We start from the raw sequence: 13,751 nt of genomic DNA, 5'->3' as shown, positions 1-13,751 counted from the left end.
TTCAGACACTGGGGTTAGCCCAGGTAAGAAGCTGCAGAGCTGTTGCTTTGCGTCATGCCTGTGTTAACCTGGGGTCTAGCAAGAGCTCTAGGTCCTGGGTGCAAAGCCAAGCTCAGGCCTGCTTAGAGAGAATGTGAGTCCAGGGGCTTCTGCTGACAGAGTCAGCAAGGGTGAAAAATGATTAGTCTAAAGTGCAGCAAGATCTTACATTTCACTAAACTGTTGTCCATAGTATAGATTTATTCAACTACTTCATTTGTTAGTTCATTCATTCATTCAACACACTTTTTGAGAATCCACAACATGGCAGGAACTTTGCCAGGTGCTGGGGATGCAGTAGTAAACATGCAGTATAGGATAGGTCTTCATGGCACTTACATTTTGAGGGCAAGACAGAAAGTAAGAGCCACAGATTTCGGAGCCAAATATCCTGGGTTTGAATATGCCATTTTTTAACTGAAGGACCTTGTGAAAGTGATTCTGTGCCTCAGTTTTTTCATCTGCAGAGTGGTAATAATAATGGTGCTTATCCCATAGATTGTTGTGAGGATTGAGTGAGTTAATACATACAAAGTATCTTTACCCATTACTATAAAAGGGTTAGCCAGTGTTATTGCTATTATTATGTGGTGAGTAATCCCAATGATAATCGTAGGGAGACCCTAGTTAGTCAAGGAGGAGGATCAGGGAAGACTTCTAGAAAATGACAAATTTGTCCTCTGGAATGAGCAAGTTAGACAGGCAAAATAGGTGGGGAGCAATTTCTAGGTCTGCATAGAATCCTAAAATAAGAAAGAGCATGGCACATTGCAGGAATGGCAATCAGGCCAGTTGGACTGGAGATTAATGATTATGATTAATTAAGTAAGATTAATGAAATGACAAAAGTGCCTGAGATAATACTAGGGGAATTGATAATGACAAATCTCATCTCTTATTTTTTTGAGTTTTTTTAATTTAAATTCAATTAATTAACATAGTGTATTATTAGTTTCAGAGGTAGAGTTTAGTGATTCATCAGTTGCATATAACACCCAGTGCTCATAATGTCAAGTGCCCTCCTCAATGCCCATCACCTTCATCTCTCTTGATGACTTTTGAGTTGTTTCAATTATCAGTATAACAAATAATGCTGCAAAACATACATATTTTGCAATCGTGTATTTCTATGAGATTAATTCCCTAAAATGGGAGAAATGGGTAAATGGTTAAAAATAGTTAAAATTCAGGGGCACCTGGGTGGCTCAGTTGTTAAGCATCTGCCTTTGGCTCAGGTCATGATCTCAGGGTCCTGGGATCGAGCCCCGTATTGGGCTCTCTGCTCGGCAGGAAGCCTGCTTCTCCCTCTCCCACTCCCCCTGCTTGTGTTCCCTCTCTAGCTGTCTCTCTCTCTGTCAAATAAATAAACAAAATCTTAAAAAAAATAGTTAAAATTCAGCGCTTTAAAAACATTACACTAATTAAACTCTTACCAACAGTATAAGTAAGTGCCACATTGTCACCAACCTGGGGTATTAAGCACTTCTTAAAAACTGACAGTCTGGTAAATGAAAACTAATGTGCCATTCTTATGTATATTTCTTTAGTAATTGAGTACCTTTATTTGTTGGTCATTCGTATTCCTTTCTGAATTATTTATGTCCTTTGTCTATTTTTCTTTTGAAATTTTAATTTTAATATTATGATATTTTCTAATTTGCAAAAGTTTTTGTATATATGTTTTAGGAACTGCTTCACAAACATTTAGGATTTTTGAATAGTTCTAGCTCTTTTGTTTCTTCTTTTAAATAAAATTAGTTCAAACCCTTATGCCCCAGAATGGTAGAAAGTCTAATTTCACCCTACTTCAACTTCCCACATCCTTAGCTTTGTATGAGACAGCCCAAGAAGAGTGCTTCTGTAGCTCAGTGGGAGATCTACCTGCCAGTGGTCTGTTTTCTTTCACTATCATTTAGACTTTTCTGGGATTGTTATGTCCTTCAATCAATTGACCCATTTATCATTACAAAAAAATACTTTATCGTTGGTAATATTTTTTTCTCTGAAATCTACCTTGTAGATTAAGATAATCACTCCAGCTTTCTTTTTATTAGTGTTAACACGCATGTATTATCTTTTTCAGTTCCTCTACTTATAACCTATTTCTGCCCTTCATTTAAAGTGTTCTTATAGCTAGCATAGAATTGGGTCTTGCTTTTAAAAAAATAAAACAAGCTGACAATCTTAACCCAGTTGAGAGTCCACTGTTAAATATTCAGGACATTTTGTGAACCATCAATAGCTGAAATCAACTATGGTGGAAGTATTTATTATAGAAATCAGCAAATACCACAATCAGGTCTCCCCCACCCCTACCAGAGCTGGTTTGCAAGTATATCACTGCTCCCAGATTTCTTGAGTGGATTTAGCACACTTTTTTTCCTAAAATCCCTGATCATCATACCAACTTCCACTACTATTCAAACTTTTTTTTTCCCCTTCGAACTCAAGTCTAAGAGATAAAGAGAGATTGTAAGATAAGAAGGAGGAGACTTTGCTTTATTTGATGCTGTAACCCTAGGACCTAGCACAGGGTCTGGAACATAAGAGGTGCTAGCTATTTATTCAATGTTGTAGTACCCTCCCATTTTATATATAACACTTCTCCAAAAGGAATCCCACTTACACCAATAGGAAGCACCATACGCACATCAATGATTCCTGAACAGATATCCAGAATAATGGTTTTTATAGGAAGAATAGTAAATTCTAGAGCTGGATTAGACAATTTTCTTAAACCCAGCCAGGCAATTAACCAGGGTTTACTTGCCAGATACAGCCTAAAACTGTTGTCTTTGCAGCCCTAAATTCCTATAAATGGATTTCTTTGTATATATCCTAGTCAAGAAACTTTCTAAAATAAGTGTCTTGTTTTTCTGAAACACAATCCAAACCTTCTTGAATCTTCTATCTTCTTCTTTACTCATTTGTCTGTTTTCTACTCTACCGCCCTACTCTCTGTTTCAATAAACTTCTTTACTCTTGATGTTTTGACTTTTTTGTTGTGCTGCTTTCCCAGTTTCCTTCTAAATTACTTCCCTGATAAACCTAGATTAAGCATCATCAGAACCACAGACTCCATTTTGAAGGTCACATCTGCATATTCAGTTTCTGCAGAAATGTTAGGGATTAGCATACCTACAGTGCAATTATATTTCTATGAGACATGCACCAGGAAAACACCTTTCGGTACTCGGTTGATTTGTGGGGGTGTGTGTGTGTGTGTGTGTGTGTGCGTGTGTGTGTGTGTGTGTGTGGTCATACCATCTGAGCAGATGGCTTTTTCAGCAGTCCTTCAAGTCAAAGTAAAACGTTGAGCCCAAGGGTAGGAAATCATGATTTGGATAGGCCCAAAGATGGGTCCACAGTTTCCTTTCTTCATTTTAGTTATGCCCAAGTCAAAGGCTTCAAGTTTAAGAGTGACTTCATCAAACTAGATTTTAATTCCTTCCTCTTTCTCTCTCAGATTTCTCCACATCACCAAATGTATCAGGACGCCCAACCGCATATGCCACAAACGTCCGGAATGCAGACCTTGAGAATGGTGATATAACACTTATGAAGCGCCGTATATTTGGCCACAGAATTATCATTGTCAACTTTGCAATCAATGATTTGTATTTTTTTTCTGAAATGGAGAAGTAAGTTTCCCAACTCTCCCTATCATGGCTTTCCCTGATTAGTACCATTACAGCTTTGGTGAAATATATAGAGCAAAACATCTTTCTGGTCTGGGTCAGATTATTCTTACCTGTTGTTTAGTGCGGTTTCTACTTAGAAATATTTCTTTGGGCGGGGCGGGGGGGGGGCGGACAGAAGGAGAGAGAGAGAGAGAAGCCTGAGCAGGCTCCATGCCCAGCATAGAGCCCAACACGGGGCTCAGTCTCACGACCCTGAGATCATGACTGAGCCAAAATCAAGAGTCAGGTGCTTAAGTGACTGAACCACCCAGGCACCTCTCTACTCAGAAATATTCTTAATCACGTGTGTCTCATGTGTAAAGCTCTCTGATTTGTGAGCCCAGGGCCTGAACTTGCAAAACAGTCATACTGGGGTATAGGAGTTAGTCAATGGTTCTCAACACTGGTACACATCAGGGTCACTGGGGGCTTGTGAATACTGCCAACGCCAAGGTCCCAGAGATTTGGATTTCACTGTTCCAGTGTAGAGCCTGGGAACTGGTACTTTAATAAGCTGCTCGTGTGATTCTGATGTGCAGCACAGTTGGGAACACGAGTCTAGCACATCTGAAAGAGAGAATTGACTTAAAATTTTCTTGAACATTTGCAGATAGAAACAAGTGACTCTAAGAGAAATGAGTCTCTACTTCTTTCTCTGTCCTCATCAGTGGGAACATCTTTGCCATTATCAGGAAGGGCATGTTCCTGAAATACTGACTTGAAATTTGGAATACATTTCCCCCATAGAAATGATGTACTATGTTAGGTATCTTATGTACTAAAGTAGAATGGCTTATGAGTCTATGTTTTAGAATGTGGTGGGCTTTCTTTCTTTCTTTTTTTTTTTTTTTTGAGAACTGTTAAAAGTTCTAAACTAATTTAAAAATAAAGATAGAGATGCATAAATGATATTTAAGTTGATATAATTTGGAAGTCTCCTGTACATACATACAGGTTATTCAATCCTCTATATTACTTCACTCATTGTGTATCATTATTATTACTGTTTTTGCTTGCCTTTGGTTGATTAGCTTTTTAAAATTTTAATTCCAGTATAGTTGACATACAGTGTTATATTAGTTTCATGTGTAGAATATATTGATTAAACAATTCTATACATTATTCAGTATTCATCATGATAAGTATATTCTTATGACCTATTTCACCTATCCCCCCCACCCACCTCCCCTCTGGTAACCATCAGTTTGTTCTCTATAGTTAAGAATCTGTTTCTTGGTTTGTCTCTTTTTTTTCTTTGTTTTGTTTCTTAAATTCCAAATATGAGTGAAATCATATGGTATTTGTCTTTCTCTGACTGACATTTCACTTAGCATTATATCCTCTATCTCCATCCATGTGGTTGAAAATGGCAAGATTTCATTCTTTTTATGACTAATATTCTATTGTATAAATATACCACATTTTCTTTATTCATTAATCTGTCAATGGACACATGAACTGCTTCCATAATTTAGCCATTATAAATAATGCTACAATAAACATAGGGGTGCATGTATCTCTTTGAATTAGTGTTTTCATATTCTTTGGGTAATACCCAGCAGTGGGATTATATGGTAAATCTATTTTTAATTTTGTGAGGAACATTCATACTTAAAGAGATATTATTATGTTAAATCATACTGATGTACTTTCACTCACCTGACAAACTTTTGATGTAAAGTCAAAGCCATTCCTCTAACTGGAGATCCACATATTTTTCTTGCATAAACTATATCCAAAATGCTATCTGCTAATTCTAAAATTTCTCTTTTTAAAGTGGAGTGAGAATTTAAAGGCAATTTAATCCTTCTGGATTTTTATATTTGTTTTTTCAAAGTTTTAAATTGCTGTGTCATACCTAACTCAATAGCAACTTTTTAAAAAGCAACTTGCCTTTACTGGAACATTCCAATACATTCAAATTTATTTTCACAGAAACAACAAATACCTTTTCCTTTTATGTTCATATTTTATCAATTTTCATAAATTACAAATTACAGTAACAAGTACAACAGACAAAAATATTTGAGAAGAAACATGACTAATTCTCAGTATATATCTGCCTCAACTCACTGGGAACATGTGAGAGTATATTACGGAAGGAACAACCAGTGTGTATATAGTGAGCATGTCGTAGGCATCAGTCAGTGTGTTTTCAGAAGAGCACCTGGTCATTCAGCACACTAGTTAGGGGAATTTGGTTAAGAGGTCTCCACTGCACCCCAGTGAAGCATTTAGCTCAGTTTCACAAATGCTTACTGATTGCTTGGGCACTGGATTTGACATTGGAGATACAAAAGACATGCTCTCTATTCTCTAAGATCCTGCAAACCAATCTGGATGGCAGACAAAACACAAATGAGAGTTAAGAAGTAGGATGATAGATGCAAGAAGTGCATTTAGACAACTAAAAACAAAAGCAAGACTTTGTTTACCATGTTCACTGCTGAATCCCTGCTCTGGAACTGCACCTGGCACAGAGTAAACCCTTTTAAATGTCCACTGATGGAATAAATAAGTGGATATGCAAAACAAGCTTATAATGGGAAAATCTTGGTATTCTACTCTTAGGAAAAGTTTAAATGGTTAAGATTTAAAGAGGCCTGAGAGAAATAAACTGTGTACTTAAATCAAGATAAGGTATAACTGACAGGTATCTGATGGTTAGTAAAAGAATATGTTGCTAGGAGACAGAAGGTAATTGCCAGAGGCTGGGATATGGGAAGAATAGAGAGTTATTGTTTAATGGCATAGAGTTTCAGCTGGGGAAGATGAAAAAAGTTCTGGAGATGGATTGTGTTGATGGTTGCACAACAAAGTCAATGTACTTAATGCCACTGACTGTACATTTAAAAATGGTTAAACTGGTAAATTTTATATTGCATATATTTTACTGTAATAAAAAAATTAAGTAATATGCAGCTTCAAAGAGTGGTTGTAATTGTGAGAGCATCAGCACAGGAGAGGAAAGAAAGAGCAAGATAACCCTTAGCCCTTAAAGTCTTCAGAGGCAAAACTGGTACAGAGGTCAGGATGGAGGCAGGATGAGATGCATAAGGGAGTTTATGGTAAAGAAATACACTTGAAGAAGTACTTAGCATATTACCTGACATGTGGTAGGTGCTCAATTTGTATTTGCCTATGGAGGCATTATGATTGAATGAATTAAGTTGCAACCTGACCCAGGATTGGCCCTGTCATTTTTAGGTCAGAAATGGGTCTGGGCTGGCTGCCCTATTTAGCTGCTGCTTTTATCTTCTCCTTGCTGATTTCCTACTTACTGCTTCTTTTTAGATTTAATGATTTGGTGAGTTCAGCTCAGGTGCTGCAAGCCAACCGGGCATACAACGAGAATGACGTGGTCCTAATGAGGTCCAAAATTAACATCATCCTAAAGCTCTACCTGCATTCTGAAATCCCTCCAAGGCTGAGGGTAAAGGGGATTCCCACTCCTCTCTGGGCTTTTGCCAAGAAGCATTTCTCCCACAAGAACTCTGAAAGCACCTCCTAAGTCTTGGGTCAACCAGATGTCCTTTATCTAGCAGTTGCATGAAAAGCTGCTGCCTTCTGGGGAGGGGGTGGTCTTATAAGTCCTGGGGGTCAAGAGAGGTTTTCTGCCTTCCCTGGAGCATCTGCCAGTAACAGGCTCCCACTCTATGGGTAGGTGAACATCTCTGAATCCCAGAAGGATGCCATCCTTGCTGCCATTACAGAGGGCCACCTAGATCGGAACATCTTCCACGGGACTATCATGTCTCTCTTCCCTGTCATTATGTACTTCTGGAAAAGGTAACTATTTCCCCTTGCCCAAGGACCATGAGGGCAGGAAAACACATTTGACTTTCTAGAGAGTCTTCTGTCTTCTTCTAGCCCTCTGCTTCACAGTTCCCAGTCTGTTGGGAACTACAATGGTGTATTCTTATCCTACTTGATACACTCCATCCCTCACACTCCCACACTGAAACTGAATCAGAGGATGGAAGGCCAATTAAGACTGAGGATCAGAGTGCCAGACCCCCACCTCCCCTGTGCTTGTTTGGAAAAAGGATGTTAATTTTCTTTTTCTTTTTTTCCTTTTTTTTTTTTAAGATGTTAGTTTTCTTAGGCATAGGTTCCTCACGTAAGAATGAGTATGGACCATAGCTACCTGGGAAGAAATTCTGTCAAGGTTAACACAACTGTACTTGTGCTTAAGGAGCTTCACTCAGACAGTAAGACAGAAGAGTTTTACTCTGTTATGTCCAAATCCCATAATTACCATTAGAGGCACAGTTGCTAGATACTTCCATTTTCAAGAGGAGCTTAGAAATTTAGGAGTTTCTTTTGTTGTTAAAGACTTATTTATTTGAGAGAGAGAGAGCGAGTGCAGGGAGGTGGAGAGGGAGAGAATCTTCAAGCAGACTCCCCGCTGGGCACAGAGCCAGACACCGGGATCCATCTCATGACCCATGAGATCATGACCTGAGCCAAAACCAAGAGTCCATCACTCAACCAACTGAGCCACCCAGGTGCCCCAGAAATTTAGGTTTTTATGTCATATCTCCCAATGTTAAAGTGGCAAATGTGGCAACTAACTCAAAACTAAAACATGGTGAGGAAATTATGAAGGCCAAAGAGCAAAAATGAAACAAACAAAATATCTGCAGGACAAATGCAACCTGTGGCTCACTGGTTTCTAACCTAGCCTGTCAAGGTTTGGATTGAGACACTGGCCCAGGTTCTCCCAGATGGTTATTTACTCTTATAGTGCACTGTAGCACCAGCTTACACCTTCCCCATAGTGAATGACAGTGCCCTGTATGACAGTGACCAGAGGACAACCGGCTGAAATGTTCCAAGACAGGGCTAATTAGGATATTTAGATTATGATGTGATTCCAGCTCTTAGGGGACGCCCTCCCCCCCACATACACATACATGCATAAATGTTACTTTATTAGAAGAGAAGGATAAAGGTTGCTTACCAATCTCCAACCTTTATTTTAAAATCTCTATGATAACTAGAACTACCCTACAACCCAGCAATTGAACTACTAGGTATTTACCCAAAGGATACAAAAATACAGATGTAAAGGGATACATGCACCCCAATGTTTATAGCAGCATGATCAACAACAGCCAAACTAGGAAAGAGCCCAAGTGTCCATCAATTAATGAATGGATAAAGAAGATGTGGTATATATATGCAATGGAACACTACTAAGCCATCAAAAAGAATGAAATCATGTCATTTGCAACAACGTGGATGGAGCTAGAGTGTATTATGCTAAGCAAAATAAGTCGGAGAAAGACAAATACCATGTGATTTCACTCATATGTGGAATTTAGGAAATAAAACAGATGAATGTTTGGGAAGGGGAAAAAAAGAGAGAAGGAGAGAGGGGAGGCAAACCATAAGAGACTCTTAATGATAGGGAACAAACTGAGGGTTGATGGAAGGAAGTGGGTGGGGGATGGGCTAAATAAGTGATTGATATTAAGGAGAGCACTTGTTATGATGAGCACTGGGTATTATATGTAAGTGATGAATTACTAAATTCTACTCCTGAAACCAATATTACACTATAAGTTAGCTAATTAGAATTTAAATAAAAATTTGGAAGAAAATAAATAAATAAATATAACTCAGTTCCATTTAAAAAAAATAAAATCTCTACGATAATAAATTATTTAATACAGGATTGAAAGAATTAAAAATCAAGGTTCAAGATAACCGGTTTATCCTTTGAACACCAATTGTTATCTAGCACCAAGTCTAGACTTGATTCTAGTTCTACCAATCAGGATTAAATAGAAATTTGTCCTGAAACTTTCTAGAGGATCAGAAACCCCTGAGAAATGCATGCTGCTTCTGGCTTGAATCAGTGCTCAGCACTGCCTCATACCTATTTAGGAAGTATAGGAGTGCTTCAGGGAGGCTTTGAATCCCTAATCTTTATACAACTGGTTCTTCACTTACTTTCCTATATACTCCTATATAAAGAGTGTTATATTGCACAAACTGTGTCTACATATGTTATCCCAGATGAACCTCTCAACAGCCCTATGAGGTGGGTGAGGCAAAGTGTTATTATCCCTATTTTATAGATGAGTGAATTGAGGTTCAAAAGGGGTAAGAGACACCTAGGATCACTTGGAAGTGGTAAAACCAGGATTAGAAACCAGGTCTCTTATTTTCTTAAACACCATAAAGAATGCATTGTGGCACACTGGGAGCTCCATGATGGGAGGGAGACCCATTATAGCAAGTGGAATGAGAGAAACCAACTGTGATCAAATAGAATGCCCCTTGGAGAAGGGAAAGAGGGCACCCCGTTAAGACCATCAGAGCAAAGGCAGGATAGAAAATAAATCCAATCTTAGCCAAGACCAACCTCCAAGGGGTCCAATGCAAGGGTAGGCTCAGGGACAGCAAGGCGTTAGGGGCCAGGGAGGAAGAGATGAAGAGTGTTGTGAGCGATTCCAGGGAGCAACAGTTCTCAGGTTGCAGTGGGTATATCAATGCAAGTTCATGTGAGGAGCAGGGGTCTACTCCAGGGAAAGGGCTGCTGGGAATGTGATGACAGGGTCACGACCTTCAGTAAGGGACAGGATAAAACCAGGGATTGGGACCTGGGAGGAAACCAGTCAGACGCTCTGGCTGCACCAGGTGAAGTTAAGTGGGGAGCTCATAGTCTGATGCTCAAGCAAGCATCAGAGAGATTGACTCCTCCTCAGACCTGGATATAGCAGATTCTTTACAGACTCCAGTCACTGGTTCCAGAAGGGAATCCCAACATACTGTCCATACCAGGTCCTCAGTGGAGCTAGGCCTAGACACAGAGAGGGCTCAGAAGAAGGGCCCCTGACAGGCAGAACTCCAAGGCCAAATCTTTCCTCTTCTCTACTGGACACTCCACTCTCTGTGAGGAGTGGTCTTGACCCAGTTGCCCTATGCTCAGTGTTCCAGCCTCCTCAGCTGGTAGCTTTCTCCATGTGACCAGAAGCCAATCTTCTCACAGGTTTTGTTCCTGGAAGGCAACCCGCTCTTACTTCCAGTACAGGGGGAAGACATACAAGGATAAACAAACTTCTCCTAAGCCCGTGCACAAGTATTCTCCTTGGAGTGGAGGTAAGCTCTACCATGACCTATAGCCCTATTCTCTAGCAAATGAGACTCATGAAGGGAAAGCAAGGGTCCAAAGGACCAACTTAAGACTTCATAGAGGATATTTCCTGGAGGGGTGGGCATCTCATTAACTTCACTCTCAGAGAAGCATTAAAGTGTGTTTTATCTGTTAATATCAGTACCAGCAAAAGGGTACCCCACCCATGTACCACACTCCCCAGCAGTACCTGTCAGTAGCCTCAGGATGTAGGTCATGGTCCATGTGGTGGGTAAATGGAGGTGGTGACTTGCTTTACTGCTATTTAAGAAGCCCCCTGTTCCAACTATCTCCAGAAATCCTACCATTTGAAAAGCATCTGTTTTATAGTGTTGTGAGAAAATTAAAAAGTGGATGTAGGGTATGATTTTTATGTGGTCATTATATATATATCTTTATGCATTATATAATTTTTATGAGAGCATGGGAAAATTTCAGAAATAAATTAATAGGATTATCTCTGTATGCTGTGATTATGAGAGATTTACATATTTATTATTAATATATTCTTAATATGTTATTCATATGTTGTATATTATTAATATATTTATAAATAAGCAAATAGATATGTTTGAAAACATATACAGACATATGTTTTCTTAGCAGAGCAGTTGAACTCAATCCCTTTCTTAATATCTGCACTGAAATCAATACTTAAGCAAAAGGAAATTTTAAAGAGAGGGAGGAGGGTGCACAGAGCAATGCCTTGAGAGGGCAAGGCTGGATGTCACTGCAGTGGAACGTTCTGAGAACCAAAGAGAACAGGTCTGTGAGTCTGAAAACAGTACCAGCATCAGAACAAAATTTGGAGATAAGACAGGAGTCTTAAAGACACCAGAGAATTGTCCTGTGAGAACTGAATATTCCATGGTTTTAGCTCAAACCTATGCAGTTCTCATGTCCATTTTTACAGATACTTAACCCTGCCCCCCTTCCAGCCTCCTCACAAACAAGTATCCCACCCCCTTTGGGGAATACAAATGAGGCCTTTGAAACTTAACCCATCCCTAGCTTGCATGAACAGTGGGAGAAGCAGCTCTGGCTGGTTGTAGAGCTAAGTTCCTGCCCCTCTGAGAGGTTCCTCACTTAAGTAGGAAATAAATCCTCTACCTCCCTGGCTACAGCGGCCCAATGGTCAATGAATGTTGCTCATTATCCTTGTCTCTGCCTTGTAAAATGTCATATCAGTAGACAGAAATCAGCAGTCTTTGCAGTATGTGGGGAAAAGTGTCCCTGGGGGTACAAAGGGCTTATTTGGGGTGAGGGTGGAGGGGTGGAGGTGGGGCATAATAAGAGGGAAAGGAAAGGGGGGTGAGCAGGCAGGGTGGGCAAATGATACTCAGAAGAGCAAGAACATGTCCCTTAGTGGCAACCAAAGAGCTTCCACCTTTGGCTCATTTCCTATTGCTGAGCTCCAGGGAAGTAAATCCCCAAATCTTTTCTGGTGTCTGAAATTGGAAGAGGGTAACGGGATGCCCTAAATTAAGGGGTCAGGGCACTTGGGTCCCTGGCCTGAAGAGTCACTGTGTATGAGCTGAGGGACCTTGAGCATCTTGCTTCTCCTCTTTCCACCCCAGAACCCTGACCTCAAATACAGAGGTCTGGATTTAGATAATGTCTATCATTAACAACCTATACTCCAGGGAATATTATCAAGAACTTCCTTGCTTACATATAAACATTTATTTTGTTGGGTGTTATAAGGGATTTTAATACTCCCTCTCCTTCTTCTCCAGGAGACCATGCCATCTTAAGATTCACCTTACTCAGAGGTGTTGAGTGGTTTCGGCCTCAACAGCGAGAAGTAGTAACAAGTCCAGTCCAAAATTGTGAGTTGGAGTTGGAATCCCACTGATCTAACTACTTAGATGGTGACTCTAATCCAGTTTGGCCAATCTCCTTATTGACCACAAGGAGACTGAGGTCCCCAGAATGTGAAGCGATTTGCTCCAAACCACACAGCATGTGAGTGGCAGAGATGGGATGAGAAGCAGGTCTCCTGACTGTCTTTCTGGGGCTCTGTGCACAGCTCTCATCTGAATAATTGTATCTTCCTAATTCTTTTATAGCCCCTTGAAGGCAGGTGCCTTAAGTTTCTCTGTATCTCTGCTGGCTTCTCTGCGTGTGGTGTGTGATCTTTGTGAGGACACAATCATAACGTCCCAATTGTTATTTTCCCCTCCCTCTGAGAGCACCTGCTGGCTTGAACAGGACCTCTACCCCATACCTCCTGCTTCCTGGAAGTGCCTGCTACTGATCGTCTTATCCCTGTAATAAACACTCTTGTCCTAGCCTCCCATATTTGAGCCATGTTATATCCTTTTTCTCCCCCATCTTCAGCCTCAAGGAGTTAATCCCACTTCCAAGTATTAAAGTCGCCTTGGTTTCCACATGGTCTCTCCTGACAAGCTTTTTTTTTTTTTCTATACCAATTGTTCACTTCTATTTCCAGGTTGGAGATACTGCTTCTCTCTACTGCTTATAGACATAAAATGCCAGCTTGCCTCTTCTGCCCATTTGCATATGTCCCCTCATTGCTTAATGGGGAAGGACACTATGGAATATTGCCCATGATCCATAGGGTCCAAACAGCCCTAAAGTTCTGTGATTCTAGTGTTCATCTGGCTTAATCTCCTTATGTTACTTCCCTGGGTCTATGGGGTTGGCATCATGACCTTTGCATCCAGATAAAATGTCTCCTAAGACCAAAAGTTTTGCAGCATTCAAACCAGGTCTCCTTAATGTCCCTGGAGCATCACTGCTTCACCTTCCATTTCCCAACTCCTTCCCTGAAGGTGTTTCCCTGGAAGCTGTTCTGGGATGGCCTTCCTGGGCTGGAGGCCCTCCAGTGAGTGCCTGTGCCCTGAGTTCTGAAGCGGTGCTTCTCT

At 40.2% G+C, this 13,751-nt stretch overlaps 1 protein-coding gene across 1 annotated transcript in view; it reads left to right on the top strand.

The window, feature by feature from the left end:
* The window catches only part of RGSL1 (regulator of G protein signaling like 1), a 69,875-nt gene extending 56,862 nt beyond the window's left edge, over positions 1-13,013 (top strand). Inside the window, exons 13-17 of the mRNA XM_036078641.2 lie at positions 3,506-3,680; positions 7,014-7,152; positions 7,384-7,508; positions 10,720-10,829; positions 12,600-13,013. Coding sequence (XP_035934534.2) covers positions 3,506-3,680; positions 7,014-7,152; positions 7,384-7,508; positions 10,720-10,829; positions 12,600-12,718 — 668 coding nt within the window. The 3' untranslated portion in view covers positions 12,719-13,013. The remainder of the gene's footprint in view (positions 1-3,505; positions 3,681-7,013; positions 7,153-7,383; positions 7,509-10,719; positions 10,830-12,599) is intronic.
* Positions 13,014-13,751: the final 738 nt, after the last annotated feature.

The sequence above is a fragment of the Halichoerus grypus genome, chromosome 7, assembly GCF_964656455.1.
Source record: "Halichoerus grypus chromosome 7, mHalGry1.hap1.1, whole genome shotgun sequence".
Lineage (NCBI taxonomy): Eukaryota > Metazoa > Chordata > Mammalia > Carnivora > Phocidae > Halichoerus > Halichoerus grypus.
Note: the sequence above shows the minus strand (reverse complement) of the source record. Positions and strands in the feature narration are given on the sequence as shown.